Source organism: Crocodylus siamensis, chromosome 6 (genome assembly GCF_052110815.1).
Source record: "Crocodylus siamensis isolate JL-2025a chromosome 6, ASM5211081v1, whole genome shotgun sequence".
Lineage (NCBI taxonomy): Eukaryota > Metazoa > Chordata > Crocodylia > Crocodylidae > Crocodylus > Crocodylus siamensis.
This window is the reverse complement of record NC_143400.1, coordinates 73,671,516-73,695,277: the sequence shown is the minus strand read 5'-3', so window position 1 is coordinate 73,695,277 and position 23,762 is coordinate 73,671,516. Positions and strand designations below refer to the sequence as shown.

Below are 23,762 nucleotides of genomic sequence, written 5' to 3'. Positions count from 1 at the left end.
ATTGTTCATTATTGCTTTAAATTATATTTAAAGTTCTTATGTTTCATTTACTGATTTACACTTTGTAATAAAATGTGGTTAGGGTAGCATTTAAAGTATGAAGGAATTTTCTCTTTAAAAGACAGAAGGAAAGTGGAGATTGTACATACGTGTCCAGTTCTTTAGAAAGGGAACTTCTTAGTTTATAGAATTAAAAGTTTTGCTAGAAATTTCAGTTGAGTGGGGGATTTGAGGGCCTTTCCATTTAAACACCAGGGTTGCCACCAGGATTGCCACGTTCTAATTTTATTTTAAATTTATTTTTATTTTTTTTACTGACAGTCTGCAAACTTTTTACAGACAAGAATTTTTTTTGACATATATTTTACTTAATGATATATAATGTAACCTGCAATAGTGCACACACACACACACACACACACATACAGAATCCAAAGGGGTCTCACCTCATGGAGGGGATGTACTGTAGGGGGTCTGTGAGGAAGTTGGTGTGAGCGCAAGATGAGGAGGCTCCGAGCCTCACCCCCTGTGCTTAGACACACACCACTAAGTCTTGGCAGCCCCCTTCCCCCTGAGAACAAGAGAAGAGGAAGCCTGCTTCCCACATGTGGATACCCAAGTGTTTCCTCTTTCTGAAGGTCCTGGTGGGGAGCACTGTGGGACAGAAGGTTTGCCAAGTCTTCATACATTTTAAAGATTTTGAAATATTTCTATGGACTTTAGGACAGGGGTTTTTAGCCACCTGTTTACAGACTGTCCATAAAATTTACGAATGGTTGGCTACCCTGATTACCAAATTACAGAACTTAACCACTTTGGTTAAATGAGAAATATGAGGTGATCATGATTGTTGGCTTTTTCATACATTTTTCTGTAGAGAAACATCAGATGTATACCTTGAAAGTATATTTTACTTGCTGCAATTATGGAAAGCCTTCTGCAACCAAAAACAGAAAGACAAAGCCAGTAGTAGAAGACATTATGCAGATGGAAAATATTCACTGGGCTTTTATGGAAGACAAATATTTGGGACTCAGGAAGAAAGAAAGATACATGTGCTGGAAATATACTGAAATATGTAAAAGGAAGAGAAATCAGTGTTTGAAGGAAAGATAGAAATAAAAATGAAAAGTCAAGGTTTTCTCAGCCTGACAGGTTTTTTTAAAGCAAAATGGTACAAGCCTTGTTTTTTCTATATGCCTGTAATGCTCTGTAGTAAATAATTACATCATTCTTACAAATAAATAAAAAATAAATCCTAGACTGTTGGCACTTGGATCCATTTTTTAAACTTCAGATGAGAGTATGTATCATGCACAGTCTGTTGCCTATTACCTTTAAAAAGCTCTATTTATATATTTTTTCATAAAAGCATAAAATGAAAAAATTATGTTCAACTATTTTATAATGTACTTCGAATAAACAACATACCCTGACAATCCCTACAACATTCAAAACAGCCCAAGATAAACACACACACAAACTTCAAAATTTAAAATACCAAATACAAAACCTGGCACTATGACTGCTGCTCCAAAGTGTTAAAAGTCTGCGATTAAAATCACAGTCTTCTAAGAAATATTTATTCACTTGAAGCCAATGTGACTATTTTTGCACCTAAAAATGAAGGATGTGTGTAGGTGTTTTGGATAATAATATGAGTTGTTGTAATTGATATATATTCAGGTTGAATAGCCTCTATTTTGCAAGAATTCAGATTTAAATGATCAGAATAATTCCTCCCGTGTCCAGGGACATCAGCAGCTGGGTTAGATTGGCATAACTCCATGGACTATGTCAACTTATGCCAACTGAAGATCAGGCACTATTACGAGCCTCTTTCCAGGATTATTTCTGTTTTTTCATTGTGACCATTTAATATAATGCATATTAGCAGCTGTGGGTGCAGGACCTGGAACCCAGCACACCCCTTAGTCTTATGTGAATGCCCTAACCATTAGGCTCCAGAGTCTGGCTCTCTTTTTTTGTTCTCTCCACTAAGCCCCAAGAATCCATCATCCCTTTCTCTACAAATGTACCATTTTCAAAAGGAGGGCTGAAGAGTACCCTATACCCTGCCTAGCTTACAGGCTGGTATGTAGAAAATGCTCCTAGGAGGTAGATGTTATAGGTTTGTGCACTATGGGTATGTCCCGACGAGCCCAGCCATGCGGTATGTGGTGCCGCAAACAAGTCTACAGAGCCACATACTGCAGAGTCAGGCATTCTCTGCACTGAAAGGGCACGCTGCTCACGTGTGCTCCGCTGTTTTTTTTCCCACAGGGGTCAAAAAAACCCAGGGGTGGGGAGGAGGGGAACAGAGCAGCACACACAGACAATGTAAACCACTGAAAAGCAGAGCCGGGCTACCTGGAGCTGCACTGTGGCTGCCAACCAGGCTGTGGTGGCAGAATCTCCACTGCTGCAGCCCTGGGAGGCCCCCACGATCCCAAGTAAGGCTTCTGGAGCCAGCACAGTGCTGGACCCAGGCTTCCCTACTGTCCTTGGGGTAACTTGCAGCATGCCAATGTACAAGGTGCGCTGCTGCTACTTGTCCCTGGGGAACCAAACATCCACACTCATTTAGATGTGGCCTATGAGGCCATTGAACCTGGATCTTCTACTTCCTGGAAGAGTGCTTTAACCACAGCACATAAAAGTGGGCATCATCATTTTCTCCAGCAGCTGTTTTCGAAGTAAAGTTAGAAGTAAAGTTATTAAAACTTTGTCAGAGGCAAGGATTTTTGTGGGGTGATACATTTTATTGAACCAATAAAAGATAGTTTGGATATAGTTAGCTAAAATTTGGAATGTAAGGTGTTCTTCTTCAGGTCTGAAGAGGAAGGTAAGCAGAGCAATCATTATGAACAATGGATAGAGCTGTAAAATTAGAGGGAGGGAGAAATTCCCAGAGGTAGCAAACAATTAGCAGAAGAAAAGAAGAATGATTACTGTAAGATCAAGACCTAGCAAAAGGGAGAAGGGTCATTACCACCTCTCTGTAGGAAAAAAATCAGGAATCAGGTAGATCACAGTGTGCCATAAAATCAATGTTGATGTTCCTTCGTCCTAGTACCCAGCCAGCTTATGAATTTTCATTCACAAGCTTGGTTCCTAGTACCCAACCAGCTTATGAACTTTTATTCATAAGCTTGTCTTTTAAAAATGCTTGGTAGATTTCCCTTTAGCATGCAGATACAGAGGTCAGAACAAGAATATTTGTTCTATTAAAAACGTGCTTCTATTGACATATGTGCATCTGTTTCCTTTCTATATTTTTTTGAGTGAGTTCATTCTGGTGCATAGTTACTGTTTAAGTTTCATCCACGTAGTTACCATGGGGGCATTTGGTGCACTGGATCAGATGTATCAGATTTGGGGAAAGTAAGAACCATGGGTTCTGATGGGTTGGGGTTTTTTTTGCTGAGGGGGCAGTGTTTTATAGTAGCAGTTGAGATGTATTGACTCTTGCTGAAGCAAATCTGTGTCCTACCTGATGTCTGTTGGGCACTGGGGATTTTGTTTCTGATGATGAGAGTTGGACATGGGCAGGGGATTGTTTGAAAGCCAGAAGTGGAGGGGCTGGGAATATTTCTCTCAAGGTATAATCTTAGTTGAGTATAGACAGTAATTTGATGATTCTTCTCTGGTTTCAGTGTGGGTGGTAGGTGACCACAAGTGGTGTGTAGTCACGGGGCATATTTCTCTACTGGAGTATCCTTGTTGTGTAAAAGTAGATGTTAGGCTGGCCAGGTGGACATCATGAATGTTCTCCTCCTAGCGTATGTGGAGATATCTGAGACCCTTGACTGTAGATTATAGCTTTTTGGTGTGCTTAGGATGATTACTGTTCTTGTGGACATAAGTATTGTGGTCTGTGGGGTTTTGGTATGTGTGGTTTGTAGGGTGCCATCCCAGATGTGGATCATGGTGTCTAGAAAATTGAGCATGTAAATGTCAGAGAGAAATTGATTGAGGGATGATAGTTATTAAACCTGTTGTAGAAGCCATTGAGTCCAGTCCAGATGGGGAAAATATCCCATATGTAATGCAGTTTGGCGGTGCAATATTCTAGAAAGTCTTCCTCCCGGTGTTTTTGAAGAGATTGGCATATTTGAAGGGCATCATTGTGCCCATAGCTGTGCTCACAGTTTGGAAGAAGTGTTGATTGTTGAAACTGAAGTTGTTGTGGGTGAAGATGAAATGGATGATTTGCAGAAAATGTTGCTGCTAATCTGAGTGTACTCCATGTTCTTTTAGTTATTTCTGGCAGGCAGTTGTGCCTTCCTGGTGCGGTATATTAGTGTATGGGCTGGTGACATCCATGGCTGCAAGTATGGCCTTCTAGGGGATGTGGCTGATGTACTAGATTCTGTTGAGGAAGTTTGTTGTGTCTTCTAGAAAACTTGCTTTTTGATGGACAAGTGATTTCAGGACAGCTGCTGTGAATCTTGATAGGTCTTCAGCTGGATATACTGGATCTGCCAGAATTACTTTTTCTGTGAATCTTTGGGACCCCACAGAAAGTTCTTAGGGTAGGAGAATTGGGAATAAGTGAAAGAAGTCTTTTCTGAAGCTGGCGTGGGAAAGATTTTATGACATTTTCCAGTTCTAGAGTGAATGCTACTGTGGGGTCCTCCCCAAATATTAGGTGTCAGAGAGTTGGCTGTTGGCCTCATTGAAGTAGTTGTGATGGCTGAGGATGACTGTAGCTCCATCTCTGTCTGCTGATTTGATTTCTGTTTCATTATAGGACCTTATGGACAGTATGGGTTTTTTTTCTTAGGGAGAGAGTTTGTTGTGGTCTTAGCTTTTGTTGAGAATTTTATTGCTACTTTTCTTCCTGAAACAGTCAGTGTAGGAGTTTAAAGTGTGGTTATGTCTTTTGGGATGTATACAGTCCTATGCTTTATTATTGTTTGTTTTCTCAGTTGTGGAAGGAGGGTTGCTAGAGTTGTGTCCTACATTTTGTGAATGGCCTGATCCTGCTGATGTATGTTAGGTGTGCTCTGAGAATGCCTAATGGATCCCCTCCCGCCAAAGGATTTACACATTGCTCTGCCTGCTTTTGAGATCCCAGTCATCTTAAGTAGAAGCTAAGCACCCATTGTTCAGGCCAGAGCAGTTCTGTATTTCAGCAGAACTGCAACAGACAAACCTGGTGAATTTTCTGGTCAAAGAGGGAGGCAGTTCCATAGAAAATCAATTGTTAAGCAGGAGTTTTTTGGATTGCAATTTACGACTAATGCATCTAATGTCTGTCCTGTGTCCTTTTTAGGAGCCTGATTCTGTTCTCAAGAAGGTACTTTATTCTTCTTCACTTACAATGTGCCCATCCAAAAGTTGTATGTAGAGATGGACTCAAACTGAGGGTCTGGTTCCAGATAACCCAGTGAATTGAAAAATGGAATTTGGAAACAAATGCTGTGGTTGAGGCTCCTCTTATAATTTTAATGTAATTTAAGCACTAACCATATTGCATATTCATCTCAAACAAATGGCAACAAATCCTAATATTCTTATCTTAATTAAATTGCTTATCAGGGAAAGTCCTCCCATTATATCATCATCATAATTATATGTTCAAAATTACTTCTAGCAATAGTTATCTTCCATGCATTTCAATTTTGTAACATCTTATGGACTACCTTACTTTCTCCCAGAATTGTTCTACTGCTTCTTGGGATCATCAGTAAGGACCCTTATGCTAAATGCTGATGGCATAGTTGTTATTCAAGTGGCTAGCTGAAGCCCTCATTGTCTTATATGCAGACCCTAGTCCATAGATAATAAGAGAAATCTTTCTTAACGTTCTCCGGTCCTGCCTGTAAACTTTCTGCACTCTTTCTTTTTGGTCTCTTCCTACCCATTTAAAAGAAAATTCATCATGAGAACCTGTGTTAGTGTATCTGCTCAGGGAAAGGAAGAATACAAGAGCATAGGAACAACCTCTGTTTGCCAAAATGGAAAATATCTTCTAAATCCAGCTCTCTCTTCATCCATTATTTTTGCTAAATTATATGGCTGGTGTTTCCAGCTACTCCTCCCACTCCTAGTGACTCAAACATTTATAGGTTGTTTCTCCATTTCTTCCAGGCCTTTGCATGCCATTGGCAAGGAGAAGTGTGGGCAGACTCTTGTGTTTGTTTGCTCTTTTATTTTTCTGTTTTTGTGGGTTCTCTTATTGACTTAAAAGAACCAAGCCTGAGGCCAACATCTGGTGTTTTCACAAAGTTCCTGTTTTTGGATGGTGAACAAATTTTGCATTATTGGGGCCTCTTAATTAGTGTAAAAAAATGTAGAAATCATCAGAAAGCACCTCATCATCCTGTCTCTGAACAGTCTCATTAGTATTGGATCTTCCATGTTCAGTGTACTCTATGTGGAACAAACACTCCAGTCACATTCATTTTCTGGGGGTTTATCAAGATTCTTGTAGCATTTACTCACTCTTTTGACAAGTCAGTATGGTGGGGGGGGGGGGGGTTCTCCCTTTCTTTGTAATCTCCAGGAACCTTATTTCTGCTTAGTTCTCCCTTAAAATCAGTTCATTTAAGGTAATATGCATATTCTGAATTGTGCGCTTTACTCTTGTCAGAGCTCCAGCTGCTTGCTGTAAGTGTTGGCATTATATTTTTGCAAACGTTCAGTGCTGTTATTTCAATTTCTTCCATTTTTCTCATTCATATTTGCTGACTGGCATTCTATGTTTGGTAAAATCACTGTCTCTTCTCATTTTTGGCCTTGTGACCTGACTCTAACATTTTGTTGAGTTATCCTATTCCACAGCTTCTGTTTTAAGATTAGTTTAAAATAGTAAATAATTAAATATCAAATTCTTGTGTTTGAAACATGAGTTCCTGAGTTTCAGTTGCTGGCAGGAGATGTATCTAAAGGGCAAGCTCACCCCTGGCTAACTGGGGCTTGTGCTTGCTTCATCAGGCACCTCAGCCTTTGTTAGCCCAGTTTAATATGCAGAACTGACCATCAAAGCTGTTGGATTCCATAACATACCCCAACCACACCAAAAAAAAAATTGTAGCTGAAAAATCTTCTGTTGCAAAGAAAAGCTGTTTCTTACCCATTCTGTGTTGCATTTGTAAAATGCAGTATAATCTATATCTTGCATATGTGCGGTAAATCATCAATAGTCTACATAGTATCAAAGCCTGTTTCACCCTTGGAATCAGACTCCTCTGCTCAATTCAGCATCTGCCTAGAATTTTACCATTCCCTGGCTAGTGAGATACACAATTAATTACCCATCACAACATTTCCTTTGAAAGGTCCATATTAGCTGATGTGTTAATCACTGAGCTGGGAACTGAAAGATCAAATGCATTTGACATATCTAAAACAGCCCCATTGTGGAAACCTCACTCTTTCATGCTCACAATAGGGCCATGTGTGCTTCTCCTCTCTGAAGACTGCCACCTATTACTTGGGTGATATCAAAGGCCTGTAATTTGTAATCTGAAATGTTACAGATTTATGTCCCTAACCAGCAAAGCACATGCTTAGTTTTAAGCATATGAATCGTTTTGTGTAAGCAAATGGGACTGCTGTACTTAAGTGGTAGACTGAACCCTGACTAAGTAGATCCTTCAGCTCTTCAAGGCCATTTGTAGACATGCTCACTGATTCACATCACATAGCTTGAATCAAATTTCAATTCAAATTAAGGGCTAAATAGACTATCATTGACCACCACGGAGGATTTCATGCATTTCTGCACTAGAGATGGCAGGGGGCACCTGGTGGTGGGCATGAGCAACAACAAAGCCCTAGACTTCTGCCATGTATACATGCTAATTAATACAGTTTAAATTGCCTACTTCAGACTGCCCTAGTCTGCATTAACTTTAATCCTCATTCAATGAAGATTAGCTAATTCAGACTGCAGCCAATTTTAATTCAGACTACAGACGTCCACGTTTATCCAGTGATGACTATAGTCCAGATTAAAGCTAGAAAAACATAACACCTATAAACAGTGTATATTCAGGGTTGTATCTTCAGAGATATAGCTTGCTTGGCTTTGGAACTAAGTTTCACTAGTGTGAGGCTTCTGAGGCTCATGATGTTGCAAGTACTTCAACAAATGCATGGTTTACAAATTGCTTTTCACTAGCATCCTCAGCATTGGTTGCTGGACAAAGGGTTTGATATGGGTGGCAATATTAAACCCCTTCTGTGGTATTGTGTTGTGAACATGGAGTCACTATGCTTTGCATCATTCTGATGCTGCCTAGCACAATCCTTTGACAATAGACAAACTCTTATAATCCTCATTCAAAACCAGGACTCCTTTGTACTAGATGTTGTTCAATCTTTGAATAAAATAAGGTTCTAGCTTTGATTATTAATTAAGACAAACTGGTGTAACACAAAGAGGGAAAAGGGTGAATGAGTGAAACGTATTTAAGTAAGAATATGTCTGCATGCAGGTCAATTTATGGTTAATATCTAAGGGCATGTGTAGATGAAACAGGGGCCCCTACATTGAAGTGGTGGGTTTTAAAAAACACTGCTTTAATTTAGGTCTGATTAAACCCCCGTGATGTGCACACACCCTGCTGACTTACCTGCTTCTCTGGCGAGGAGGGGTCCCTGGGCTGCAGGGGGGCTGGTGCTTCCCTCTGCGGCAGTGGCGGCCTCCCCCAGGTGGCACCCGCCTGCAAGCACCCAGCTCAGGCGGTCCCGGAGGGCACTGCAGCCGTGGAGGGAAGCACCGAGCCCCCAGGCAGGCTTCAAGATGGGGGGAAAAATAAAAGACCAGGCTTGCTGCTTTTCTTAGGCAGAGCTACTTTCCCAGGCTGCTGTCAAGCTGCCTGCATGGAGATGCATAGGGCCCGGTGCTTCGCTCTGCAGCTGTAGGGGCAGCTTGAACTCCTTGAAGGAGTTTTAGTTTGCTGCACCCCAAGTCATTTAAGGTGCACTATGCCACTGAATTTCCTGCAGCGGCTGGAATTAATGTGTAATACACTGCCGAAGCAAAAACACCATTAAAGAGGTGCAAAAGCACTAGCCATTATACTATACATATATTCTTTCTAAGCCCATAGCATTTATCAAACAGGATTAGAGCATACTCAAAACAGGTTCCATGATATTGATAGAGACAATCTGATAGCATATATTCTCTCAAAATCTACAGCGTCTTCAGATGCTATAGATGCTTCACAAATACTGGTAACATTTTCATTCCTTACTAATTACTTACCTTGTGTATTACCTATTGACTTTCAATTCCATTTCTTTATCTGGTCATTTATTCACTGTTCTTTAAATCAGTTCCATTGAGGCCTGTTCCTTCATTCATTTGCAGAAGCTTATGCATAGTGCAATTTTAAAAAATTGAAAACAAAATCTTCTCCAGTATATCTTAACATTTGGTGTAGGTTTAAGGTGTTAATAGTTCAGTGAATTTCTACCCCTAATAACATTGTGCTGATAAATTTCCTATCCAACCTCAATAGCATTTCCTTGGATTAGTAATTTAATTATCTTTGCCTTCTATACATATAAAGTTGCCAAAGTGTTAATTGCAAAGTTAGAAAATAGATCAAGCATTTTATCTTCTATCATCTTGATACCAAAACCCAACTGAATATTGACTGGATATCAAATTCCTATCGGAAGTAATACTCCTTCATGGATTTATTGTTCATCCTTGTGGAAACCTTATAAATAGTAATTAATATAGTGCAACAGTTATTTCTGGTTTAAGGACTTTTTATTATGCTAGTCTTTTATAACAGAGTAAATTTTATTATGTCATTAACTGTGACACATATGCAGGAACCACTATATTGTCACATACTCTGGGGTTCTAAACTTAGAAACTGATTAACTATTACAAAACATTGGCTAAGGGACAGACTGGAAAGGCTTTATTTACACTAATAAGCATTTTTACACATAAATATTCCTATTAAAGTCAATGCAACAAAGTTCTGTGAGGAAATAAATACTCACCAACATGAGCTTCACAATCTTGGCCTGAGCTCTAGTCTGCTGCATCTGAGAGTTGTACATTCCAATGACTACAGGACAGCCCAGGAGGCTTTACTTTTTCACATGACAGATTCATAGTCAATTTAATATAATTAATCTTACAGATGTTTGAAATCTACTCAAATCTCAGCTTCATAGCAGAATAAGGATATTCCAGATTTGTTTAGAAATATTGCATCAAATTGAAAGACAACTTGGTCCTTCTCCATTTCTCCTTGAGCTGTCCCTTTAATCACTTATAGCCAGATGTAGTATTTGGAAATAAACCAGAGTTCTGTAATGGCTAGTACATCTGGACTTTATTTGGTAATTCCCAGATGCCAACTGTACCCGGCGTTGTAGATTAAAGAGAATACAGCTTGTAACAGCTAACCTACTGTTGATACCAGTGCACCTTTGTACCACAAAGTAGGGGTGTGCAAAGCCGGCAGTATTTGATTTGGATTCAGCCTGATTTGGGGGAAAGTGATTTGATTCGCTGATTCAGATCACTGTCCTGATTTGATTTGGCCGAATCTGAAGATTTGATTCTGATCCAGAGAATCAGTGATTCAGCCAGAGACACAACTTTAAATGTTTTTTCTACATACTTTGAGGTACCAGGTGCGCCTTGTGAATGCTGAGATGGTGGGGCAGATGGAGCATCTCATGGGAGTGTGGAGAGGCTGACCCATGTGTTTGGTGGTGGACCCAGAAGTGGACAAGAAGTACTTCTGGTCCACTACCTTGTGTACCTCTGCCCCTGAGCGCTTGGGGGACCCCACCCTGTGCTCCAGTAGGATGCGGCATCCACCCCACCATCTCAGCATTCACAAGTCGCACCTGGTACATAGAAAAAAACACATGAAGCTATGTCTATGGCCGAATTGTTGAATCTCTCCAAATCGGATCTGAGGTTTCCAATTCATTCAGAGAGATTAACGGGTCTCCTGATTAGATTTGGAGATTTAGCCACTAAACTGGGCCAAATCTCTTCCGAATCAAATCAGAGACCGAAGCTCCACGAAGCCCTACCACATAGCGTAATCAATTTAAACTTAGGTGAACTGGTTGGTTTCAGTTGCATTCATACCAAGTCTGGTATAGTTACTGTATTTACTTGGATACAGTATGGTCCCCCAATAATTAGATTTTATATTGGTAAAATGTATAAACTTGTTATAATTTTCCAGGTATAGAATCTAAGTATTGGAGAGTTGTCTTGAATTTAATCCTGCCCCAACCCCCCTACCACCACCCCCCTGGCCAAGAAAGGAGTGGCTAGGGAGGAGGATCAAGTGCCTTCCATGCTCTTTGCCCTGCCAACTTTTTCCTTCTAAAGCCTTTCTGTCCCCCTGCCACCTGCACCCTCCCACCCTCAGCTCACCCACAGCTCTGCCTCTTCCCCTGCCTTTTCCACCCAGGCTTTGCCCTTTTTCTCCCCAGTTCCATAGTCTCTGCCTCTTTCACTCTCCTCCCTCCCCTTCCTGTCAGATGCTGCTCTGGCTGCTCTGTCCTGGAACACAGCACAGCTCAGCCTTTGCCTGGCCATGCAGCAGTTTCAGCACTGATGACTGGCCAGGCAAGCAATGCAACTATGTCAGTGTTGCTGATTGCCCAGGTAAGGGAAGGAGTTTTCATGTGCTCAGTGCCTGGGAGAGACCCAGTGTTGCCAAGTCTCACAAGAAAAAAAAGCGGCACTGCCTTTAAAAACAAGCCCAACCCAAGTCCAACCCATTTCAAAGAGAGGGGAGCGGGGGTGCTCATACAAATTCTATATTTTTTGTAGTTGCATATAATATTAAATTACACATTAAAATATTAAAATAAGTGGGTATGTACTTACATTATTAAAAAATAATGTAAGCAGGCTGGCATCGCTGTAAGGAGTCAGGGCAGAGCCATGATCCACTGCCTGTATGTCTTGGCCCTGGAGCATGCTGGCTTCAGATTGTGGTGCTGCCCAAGCTCTACACCATGCTGTCACCACTGCAAGATCCCAGCCCAGCTCTGGAGCTGCTTCATGCCCTGCCAGCGCTGCTGGGACTAGTCTTCATGAAAACCCCAGCCTTGAGCTATCAGCATGTCTGCTGCTGGGGTCTCAAAGGAACCTGGCCCAAGCCATATGGGCAAAGGCTGCTGGGAAATGGAGCCTGACCGCCAGCTAGATCTGTCATTTTGCCCCACCCCAATATACATCAACATCAGTCACCAAAACCACTCCTACAACCATTTTTAAATTATAACTTTTTAATTCATCTATTGCAAAACCACCCAAAATAAGCAACCTCTAAATAAAACAAGCCCCAAAAACCACAACCTGCAACTCTCTATTAAGCAGATAAATTAGCTGCCTTCCAAAACAAGCCCAATTCCACTTCTTATAAGTGGATTTGGCAACCTTGGCAAGATCCCACCCCGAGCCAGAGCCGAGCTGCGAAGGACAGTCAGGGGAGGGGAGGGGAGGGGAGGGGAGGGGGTGGGCAGGGAGGTAGAAACTGCAGAGGGGAGGTGGAGGGAAAGGCAGGAAGCTGCTATGAGTCTTCCTGTGGCCCCACCCCATGCTCAGAGCCACAGCAAACCCTTGTTCCTCTCCTTTGTTTCATATGCAAATATACACTGGTGGGGTGGAGGGGGGCACACCTTGTCTTATATTTGAGTAAATGTGGGATCTATTAACTGTAGACATTAGATTAAGCAGATAAATTAGCTGCCTTCCAAAACACTACATTTAAAATACTGCAAGCCACTCTACGTTAATACAAGTTGAACTGGAAAAACTGTAATTTAGTTAGCAAAACAACCTGTGTGCTATATTTTGTAACAAGCTGTATTTATTCAGGGTGAGAACATGCTGCTCTTACTGCTCTTCAGTAGAATTTACTCACATAAGTAGTCCTCCAGTGAGCCTGGCTGCAGGGTGGCAGAATGGGGCTTAGACCTTAGAGAGGTAAAAGACCCTATGCATCCTCCTGCCCTGCAGACCCAATTCATAAAGTACATTTTCTAGTGCTTAATTCTGTGTAGTGTCAAGTGTTTCAGGAGATGTAGCCTGCACCACTTCCATACCACATATATTTCAGTGGCCAAACTACAAACCTATGTGTGTCAGCTCTCTCCCTCCCATCTGCAGAAATGATCAAAAAGTCTCTCCACTGATTCTAGCCCTTCCCTCACAGGGCTCTGTACCTCAGAATAGAGAGGCAGGGTAGATCTGCACCTTAGAGACTAACCAAAGTATATGTATTGGTATCTGTATCACAGACATTTTTGTGAGCTGAAGCTCAGATGCTGTGAAAACGTGCAGAGAGCAGAGTAAGGAGAGAGGATCAGGGTTCTGGAACTTGGAGGCAGTAGCTAAAACAAAATCTGGGTCCAGCTGGTATTAGTCAAGTTGGAGAGGTGGGGCTTCACATCAGTTATACTGGGAAAACAGTTGGGATATTATACACAATTTGGTGACACGGAGGCCAGAATTGATTTGGAGAAGTGAAGATGGCCAACACTAACTGGACTGGAGAAGGAGGGAGCCAGAATAACTAGGGGCCAGCCTATGGATAGGTATCTATGGCAAAACACAGCAATAGTTTAACAGTTTTTAGTAGCTCTATGCTAGAGTTTAGAACAGGAGCAGCATATCTTCACGTCTGCTTTAATGTGCAGTAGCCTATTTTACTACTCATTAAAGCGTAAAGTCAAAAACTGTGCTAATACACTAATGCACACTAAAATAGCATACACTTTTGCTCCTGAGCATTAGGGCAGCCTAATATGAATTTATTTAGTACCTCATATTAGAGGTACTAAATTTAATGTGCAGTAGCAAAAGTGTATTAATAAACATGCAGACATGCCCAAAGTGAACCAAAATGCTATATAGGTTGACATGAAGAATGAAATTAGGCTGGCAGAGTGTAAAAGTTGGAATTCATCCAGGATGCAATACCGCTTCTACTCAGGAAATGCCACCGTGATTTTTAATGGCTGTCAGTGGTCAAGACTGGTTTCACATCTTATCTTCTATAGCAGCATAATGTCTCTTAGCACCGTGCTAGGGCACTAGTTCAATACTGACTCAGAGGAGAAAAGGTCACTTTCTGAATCACTAAAACTATTTTCTGCAACTGTAACTATTCCTTTGAGATTTTACATCCAAGTAGTGACCTAGCTTGACCCCATGAGCTTGCAAGAACTGACAATGTCACATCACAAGGCTTTACAGTTCCAGAAATATGCTAAAAAAATTATATGTGTAATCCTGTCACAGGCCTGAAATGTGCCATGCCTACCTGGAGTGAACAAAACCACGCAACTAGTTAGGACTGTTACTGGCTTTTTCAACAATCTGATTCAGAAGTTTTTGACTTAAAATTCCTTTGCAAAGAAGTCTTCCTAGAATATGAATATATTCCTCCCCCCGGCACCACCAAGACCACCTTCTGAAACCCACATGGGAAAGGCTAGTGACAAGTTTACTGTTTAATATTACATAACTCAGCAGAGCTATAACTGAGATTAGATAATGACTAAGAGAAGGTACTGAAGTATCTCACTTTGATATCATAACATGAAGGTATTTTAGAAATACTTTAAATTATTTATGAAGTTATTTATTTCTATATTCCCCCTTACCAAAGGCCTATACAGCTTAGTAAGTGGTGAGTCACATGGCTTTATAGATAAAAGAACAAGCAATATAGTATTAACAAGTTGTAAAATCTACAAAAATTAGTTTTTCTGTAAAGTCTATGGCATATTCATAACTGATAAGTCCAGAAGGGATCATTGTGATCACATAGTCTGGCCTACTGCTAAACAGGCCACGAGACTTCACTGAAAGAAGAACACACAACATATGATGGTATAATGTGGCTTCAAGGTTTCTCTGGCGCCTGTTTGGCAGGAGATGTATTATTCATAGGAGCCAACTAAATTCATAATATTTTCATAGTGTGTGTGTATATTTAAGAAATCAGACTTGATAATACCCTTGACTAATGCTAGTCTTCTCTCTATTATAGCTAGCTTAAGCACACTGTTTTATTCCTAGCTGTTGATTTGCTGCCACAAGTACGCATGCCTGATGTTGTGCTTTTCATTGCATTGGTTCCTTTACAATGAGAAAAACCTGAAAAAACTCTTTTTCAGAGTGGGGGGGTTGTTTTTTTGTTTTTGATGAGTCATTAAGAATAAGCATGTCTCCTAAAATAAGGCCTCTACTCCAGTATAGGGCAATCTAACTCAGGCAAATGCAATAGAACAGTATTGACCAGTTGACGAGACATGGTAATTTTACTTTTGAAAGCCAATGCAAAACCAGACAAATTAGATTGTGGCTGTAAAATGCTGCATTGTTAAGTGATCTCTCCCAGGGACACTAGAGGAGGTTGGCCCTACAAGATTTAATGATGAAACTCTGATGGACTTATGTATGGTCAGCATATTGCTGCTCACTGTACCCAAGTTAGTGCAATACCTCTGGAAAGCATTATGAATATGCAGAGCAAGTGTGTTTGCTGCATCCTCTAAAGCTGTGCCATATGCACTTCCCTTCTGTCCTATGCGGATCAGGTTTTAGTCAAATGAAGGAACAAGTGGTTCTTGCTTCCCCATATGAAATTTTACTGCTTTTCTCTGAAGTACTCAATTGCTACTTCCTTTGCCCTAAGATAGAATGGGCTTTTTCAGTGAAAGAAAGTACTCAGATGAACTCTCTTTACTGCTAGTCACTCCTGAGTGCCTATAAAGGGCTTGTCACAAATTATACCATAATTATTCTTAAAGATACAGAATGAAATGCTGGAAGCAATAAAGACAGTGGGAGTTTTTCAATTGACTTCAATGGTGCCAGAATTTCAATTTATAAAAAACAAATCAATACACACAAGAGAAGTTCAGAGGAGTTGATTTTACAAGAAGCTCAACAATGAGGGCCCATGATTTGAGATCAGGATGGAGGCTTTAATATACCTAAGAAAGGAAGTTAACCCACTTGCTATTGCTATTTTTTTTCATGAATTAAAATGTATAATATGAAAATATTCACTAACTTGCAGCTGAAATCAATATTTTAAGTGCCTTTTTTGAGAACAGGTCATAGAAAAGCAGGACTGGAAGGGACCTCATGAGGTCATCTAGTCCAGCTCCCTGCATAAAGCAGGATCTTCTGTGATGAATTCATCTCAGCCAAGTCTCTAACCTGCTCTTGAAAACTTCCAAGGGCAGAGATTCCACATCCTTTCCAGGTAGCCTTTTCCAACGCTTAACCACCCTCATAGGCTGCTTGTACATGTGATGGAGTTTTAATCCATAGGGATGCACTCTATGCCCCCTACATTGAAATGGTGAGTTTTTAATTGAAATGGTGGGTTTTATTTTTCTGTCACTATATATATGATATTATCCTGAGGGCTGCAGGTACCTGCTGAAGGCAGAAGTAGCAAGGGGCTGGATCCTCTTTCTTTTCTGGTGGAGCTTCTCCCATGGCCAGGGGGCCATTAATCTGTGCCATTAATCTGTCAGCTCACCCCACAGCTATGGGAGAGGCAGGCAGGCTGCATAGAGAAAAAAGGATTAGGCCCCTCACTGCTTCTGCCTTCAGCAGGCTCCTGTGGCTGGCAGGATGTCTGGGGTTGGCAGCGAATGGGCTGACTTGCCCCTGGGGCAGTGCAGGGAGGCAGCAGCAAGGTGGCTGGATGTGCTGGTGGACAGAGAAGGCAGAAGAGATGGTGCACGGGGCGCTGGAAGCCCAGGAGAGCTTGGGAAAGCTAGCAGTCCATCCAGGTGGCCCCACACCCCTGTGCACCATCCCTGTTACCTTCTCTAGCTGCCAGCACACCCAGTCCTGTCCCATATAGTCACAGAATAGCACTTAGCTAAAGTGTAACCATATAAATAATACATCTGTGATGGGGGAAGAAAGTTCAGAAATTGGAAAAAATTGAAGAAAAGAAGAGTGATAATCAATTATGAATTTCAAAAGGACAATGTTGTATTCAATTAAAAACCTACACATTTTCATTTATTCTTACCTGATTTTATACAGTCTGAAGTCTTGCAAACACTGTCTGAAAAAAAAAAAGCAGTGGGACAGATAAATCCTTCATGAATTTCCACAGGAAAGTCTATTTAATATATGTGACTCTCCAGTTTAATTTCTCTGATATAGTAATTTCAGAACTGAATTTAAATGCACTGTACATTAAAATATGGAAGACAAGCATTACCCTCAATGTTAGAACATTAAAGACATGATCCTGGACACATCTTGGATGTAATTCTGAATCCCATGATATTCAAGGTAGTTGGCACAAATTATTTGCAGGATCAGGCCCTAAAATTACCCTTCCTGTTGCTCCTGGTGAATTATAACTAGGTGAAATTGTTTTGACAAATAGTAAGTTTGCTACAAACTGGAATTTTAGGGGTCAGAAACTTTGACAGTTCAGGTCAAATTAAAAAATTAGCTTTAGAATAAGAAATGAGGAAACAAAAATTGAAAAGGCTGAAAATTTTAATTTGAAATTTTCTACATAAAAATGTTTGTTTCATAAATACAGAAAGTAATTTTTTGTTAAAAATGGATTTTTTTTTAAGTTACTCAAAAGGACTAATAACCCCAAAACACTACTTTTCAAGTTTCAAATTTTTTTGGGGCTATGAAACAGGGCTACTATTGATTGTAAAACATTATTTACTCAGTTTTACAATCAATAGGAGCCCTGTAGAGCAAGAATGTAAGGAAGAATGGAACTTTCATAATGGATAAGCTTTTACAGTTAATATTTTTCTTTACAAGTCATTCTATACTATACTTCACTTCTTCACAAATATACTTTAAGTATAATTGTACAGTGAAACATGAACTGTAAATTACTAAGCTATTATATTGAAATAAACAGGTGTTTTGTTAAAAATATTGTTTGCCACTAGTTCTGTTTCATGAAGGAGGCAATGTTTTATACTCCTTGTTGGAAAAGGTAAATCATAACTCTCAATATGGTATTAAACCTGGACAAACATTTTCATTTTAATTGACTGTGCAATGCTGCCTAATGACCTGTTTGCAGACTATCGCTAGGAAGCAACAGTTATTAATCAGCTAGTTTTACACACTGCAGCCCCTGTAATTGTAAAAACTATTATGTGGTAGTAGCAGGCAACTTAATATTGACCTGACTCCTGCAAGTCACGTACAAAAGAGTTTAGCTAACAGTACAAGTGCTATAACATACTAAGTCTTTTCAGCACTGTGTTTCAGTCTGCCTCAACTTCATTGCTATTGTCTTTAGTTTTTTTACACTAACAATTTTATAGTATTTTTATACCATTTTTGAACAATATACTTAAAAAATGTTTGCATTCAAATCATAGTTAGATAAACATCTACTTACCCTTATATGTTGCATACAGAACTATCATTGTGACAGCTATAATAGTTAGCAGAATCACTACAACTGATAGCCCTATTTCCAGGGAACTCCATCGTGATTTTTTCTTTGTTTTTTGAGTGTTCATTTCAGTTATATCCATCTGGCTTTCTGACTTTCCCATAACCCAAATTCTGAAAAAGAAAAAGCAGAATTCATTGAGAATCTATGGAGTCATATTTGTCAGATAAAGTTAGGTCATGAGCTACTCAGCGACAAAAGATATTTTTTTCTGGGCAAGCTTTAGGGGAAAAGAAAACAAGTTTGTTTTGTTTATAAATCTGATTAGCATGTTACTCATGAGTTTAAAGTGGCTATAACCACCCTTCTCTTTCATTACTTACAGATGACAGGAGAGTGTTCTTTTACATGTGGAAGCTGCTGTAGAAAAGGGAAGGCCAATAGGCCAATGCTTAATTTTAACACTTACTCATGTGGTTTAATTATATAAGAGTTTACAAGCAGGCAAAAGACAACCCTTATTATCTGAATAAAAATTAACTTAGTCTCCCTGATCTGAAGCCAAAGGTTAAAAACACTATTGTGCTTCACTAGCAGTTTTTAAAATCATTTCAGCAATTAGCGATTCAGGTCTTGGGGCTAAAACTAAACAACAGGAAGTAATACGGACTTTGTTTTAGGCCCCATCTAACTCCCACTGAAGTTAGTACAAGTGTTTACACCTATTATAATGGGAATAGGATCAGGTCCTCTGATTTCACTTTAGATCAGTGTACATTAGGAACAACTCCAAGAAAACCACAGAAAGTTGGTGGATGTGAGATCAGAGTTGACTCTATCCATTATGTGTAGGAAGCAATAAAATATTTTGGAACGTTCCATGGTTTCGTGCTTCTTTAAAACTAGGATTTAGCTTATGTCTCAGAATTGCTGTGTTCTAGTATTTATTCTATGCCCTTTTGCATGTACATTGCCATTAATTTGGGACCAGATCATTCCCTCTGCTTCTGTAATAGAGAGTAAATATACTCCGTTTGTCAGGTGGAAACTTTGACAGTTTCAACTTGTAGAGTCTTCTTGGGATTTTCATATTGGCAATGGCATTTACTTCTTGTCCTTTCCCCTTGACAGGAACGATTCATAGATGCTAGGGCTGGAAGGGACCTGGGAAGATCATCGAGTTCAGCCCCCTGCCCCAGGGGCAGGAAGTCAGCAGGGATCGGATTATAGGATTTATACCAGAGTGGCCAATGGAAGTCCCCAAACTTCCAGTTCTTCTTCCCCAAGCCAGACAACCAAAGGCATAGGGTCAAGCCACAGCGTACTCAAGTATGCCTGCTTTCTTTACCCGACCCAGAGGGGCTTTTTGAAGCAACCTACACAGGAGCAGTACCGGTAGCAAATGGAGGGTCTTCTCAATCAGCTGACATTGCCACTAAGTCACCTATAAGGCCTGAATTCTTTTTTTGCATGTCTTTTTTTAATTTGCTGTACTGCAAATCAGTTGTTAGTTCCCCTTCATTGCTGTTCTCTCTCACTATTGAAGTCTTTTAGCTGCTAACATCACTTTTTTCCACTCATCCCCACTCTTTTTCTCCAGCAGCCTCTTCTTCCCCCTGACTCCTTCCCTTGCACAAAGAATGCCTAGACCTATTTATCTAAGCTTATACATAAAACAAATATGGGAAAAAAATTAGCAACATGAAGCCAACTTGAAACGCACCCATCCTAACACCTGATCCCTGTAGCTCTTCCCCATTTTTCATCTTTTTAGTAAATTTTACTATTGCTCAATGGGTACTTGATCTTGGTTGGGAACACTGGAGGACATGTCTCTGTTCACAGTGAGAACAAGGTATATACTCTCCCACTGTTTCCCAGTCTGCATTTAGACAACACAGCATTATTCCCTTAGTAGGCAGTAGTTGAGGAACCACAAACAGGTGAGGCACAGATCTTCCATAAGTCTGGAGGTAGATTCCTTCTCAGGTTGCCCAGCCCCTATCTTTTCTTGCCTACAGAAACCATTTGAACACTACCTGGCTTCTACTTTGGACCATATTTTGCTTGAAACGATGAACCTTTGTCCAAATAAAACAAGTTTCTCACACACAGGAATAGAACCCTATAGACACTTATACGTAGGAACTAGAACTGCTCGCATGAGAAATGGCTCTATATTAACTGTGAAATCTAAGCTCACAGATAAACTATGAAAGCAGTTTTAAAATTATACATTTCTACCTCCACACACAGCAAGCACTAAACATTATTCTTTATTTATCTTAAAAATTTAAGAGCTGACCAATCCTCAAAACCTTCTGAACACTTTCAGCTTAAATTAGAAAATAGTTCAGTTTCCTGATTCTGCAAGTGATTTGAAAGCTCTGGAAATGGAATTTATTAGAGCAACAAGAACTACTGTACTTTTTGTGTGCAAATGTGCTTCCAACTTTTTTCCAAGCAAGCAAGTCTTTTTATTGCTGCAGGAGTGTTCCTCTTATTTAAAGGCATCCCACTGACTCATTCTTACTTGTAGCTCTTTGGGGAACCTATAAAGTCTGCATTACAGAACACCTAGTAAAGGCCTCTTTGGGTGTTAATTGCAGACACAACAAAAGCCTAGGAATAATTTAAGCAGATATGAGCCTAGGTGTTATAGTTTCATTATGTTTCTAGTGCTCCTGTGATACTCCACCAGCTGCCCACTAAAGCTAAGACAAAACAGACAGCTGTAATTATTTTGACTGGCTCTGGCCTAGGTAGCATAGTGAGCTAATGCATTAGCCTTTTACTTCTGGATGCATGTGTTTCAAACTGACTTGCAGTAGGTCAGAAATCAAACTGGCTGTATGTCTTCGATCAAGCTGCTACAGAAAATGTACCCATGTCACAAGAGCACCATGCACTTCTACAGGAGTTAAAAATACCTGATCCAGGAAGCAAAAGGCCTCTGGAAAGGGCTGGAAGAGATGGTTCAAAAGGTGCCGACAGCCACGGCTCAGGCACACAAATGTGACCAGTGGGCGGTCACTTGCACCACCAACGTTTGCCAGTGCGTTTGTCATTTCTCTTGTGCAGAAAGGAAACCTGAACCCCCGTGTCGGGCCTCCGGCTCGGTGCTTTGGACTTGCCAGCACCCGCAAGCCAAGCCGGACGGGTGCGGGGAGGTGCCTCAGACCCGCGCCCGGTCCCTGGGCAGCAGGTGGCACTCCTTTCGGATCCTCCCGCCGGCTTCGCTGCCCCCGCTCAGGTGGGGCGGGGTGCCCACCAGCCTCGCACACGATGTGCAACCCAGAGCACCGGAGGCGTCAAAGCAGAGGCAGCCGCGCGCCGGCAGGAGGTGCCTGGTGCCAGGCAGGGCGGGAGCGAGAGGCTCCCGCCGCCCCCGCGGGGCGTCCCGCCTCCCCCGCAGCCCCGCCGCGCCGCGCCGCGCCCGCCGCCCAGCAGGGCGGCGCTCGGTCGCACGAGCCCGGGCAGGACCCGAAGCCGAGGCGAAGCGGGGCCACCAGCAGCCGCCGCCGGCGCGGGGCGAGGCGGGTCCCGGCTGCGCCCTGCCGCCCGCCCGCCCGGCCCCGGCCCCGGCCCGGCCCCGCACTCACCAGCTGGCACGCGCCGGGGCTCCCGGGCAGACGCACGCGCATCCCCGTGCCGAGCAGCGGGGCTCACACCGGCCGCCTGCCGGGCTGGGCGCGGGCGGCCCCGGGCAGCCCCGGCATCTCGGAGGCGGCCCGGCCCGGCGCGGGGAGCGCTGCCTGCCGGCGCGGGAGCCGGGCTGCGCGGCGGCTGCAGAGCGCGGCGCGTGGCTGTGCACCCGGCGCGGGCTCGGCGCTGCTGACCCGACCCGGAGGCTTCTCTCCGGGCGAGGGGGCGGGAAGAGCAGCCTCCCCCAGCCCCGCGCCGGCAGGGTCCGCCCGCCGCTCCCGCAGGAGCGCGGGGAAGGAGGCGCCTCCCGCGCCCGAGGGACGTGCCCCGGCCCCGGACTCGGGCCCCGGCGGGAGGCGCAAGTTGTGCCCTGCACGATGCGCTGCTTCTCCGGAGCCGGGGAGCAGAGACCTTGCCCCTGGGGAAGGCTGAGCCCAGACGGGGCCGTGCCGGACCTGCCCCCGAGACTGCCTTCCTGCGGTACCCCGGGGTGCAGCTGGAGCTGGAGCCGCGAGCTCCCTGGCGGTCTCCTCAGGGATGCAGCCCTCCTTCATGGGGACGGCCGGACTTCCTTCTGGCAGGGCAGGGGCTGACAGGAGCGCGGGCAGGGGCTGAGTCAGAGCTCCACGTGGAGCTGGCTGCAACGAAGACCCTTCAAGGAATAATAGCGCGGCACTCAGACGTACATGCATGCCTAAAGGAAGTACGGCTGGGGCAGAAAGGCAAAGCACTGCCTAAGGGAAGCAATGCATGTGCGCACGCAACACCTTAACAGAGAGAGGCTGCAATCTTCTTCCAGTTTGCTGCCTAAAATGACAGGTCGCACGCAACAATATTGCGCCCATCTTTTCCAGAAACAGCCGCTCAGACGAATTCAAGCAGCTCAACTTCAAACTCCCATGCATTATTCTTTCAGGTTCTGCCACTTCAATCATTCGAGCAAGCCATCTGCTTCTCCCAGCGAGTCCTAATACAGTTCTGCTGCCTTGAAAATCACCCTGTCCTCCATCATAACTCAAAGCCTTAGTTATCATCAGCCTCACAAAGTGGGAAGAATAATTTACACAGATCGACTGGTTGGTTGATTGATTTATATACCAACCTAACCTGGAAAATGCACAGGGTGACTTACAATATAAAACAATTATCAAAACACATAGAATATTAACATTGAATAGTATCTAATAAGGAATTCTCCAAACAGTGCCCCGAAATGTAACTTCTGCTAAAAGCCTGCCCCAATTCAGACGTCTTACATTGCTTCTAAAAGAGGCCCAGATTCTGTCTCTGATAGTCCGCAAGAGGTAGGAAGGTGCAGAGCTGAGGAGCCACTACTGAGAACTACGGCTCATCTGTGTTTTCAGTAGGTTCCCACTAAATAGCCTAATAACCAAAGTTCTAGAAAAGAAGTAGTAATTCTGACTAGTTCAAGTTAAAATGACACAATCATTTATATGCAAGCTCAGCCCTTCATTTTTCTAAAACAGTATGACAAATACTGGTAGTTGAAACCTGTAAACAGTTCAGAGAAAGACAAAAGGCTGAACTCTGCATCTGGTGAGTTTTCCTACTGTTATGGAGTCCATAATTTAGGGGTTGAGGTGGAAGCAAAGATAACTACAAAGTAGCAAATATAAAGACTGAACAACACTATGTAGTTGGTGAGGCAACAGCTGATGTTCCTGCTCAGTTCTTACTCAGTCAAAACCTGCATTTGAAACAATGGTAGTT

At 42.3% G+C, this 23,762-nt stretch overlaps 1 protein-coding gene across 5 annotated transcripts in view; it reads right to left on the bottom strand.

Moving 5' to 3' along the window:
- The window catches only part of MME (membrane metalloendopeptidase), a 74,477-nt gene extending 51,805 nt beyond the window's left edge, over positions 1 to 22,672 (bottom strand). The window contains exons 1-3 of one of the 5 annotated variants that reach the window (XM_090053013.1): positions 22,516 to 22,672; positions 18,390 to 18,559; positions 17,028 to 17,063 (exon numbers count right to left, since the gene is read on the bottom strand). In XM_090053013.1, the coding sequence (XP_089909139.1) occupies positions 17,028 to 17,063; positions 18,390 to 18,549 (196 nt within the window). In that variant the 5' untranslated portion in view covers positions 18,550 to 18,559; positions 22,516 to 22,672. The other 4 variants (XM_090053010.1, XM_090053015.1, XM_090053011.1 and 1 more) reach the window with 4 other exon arrangements.
- Positions 22,673 to 23,762: the final 1,090 nt, after the last annotated feature.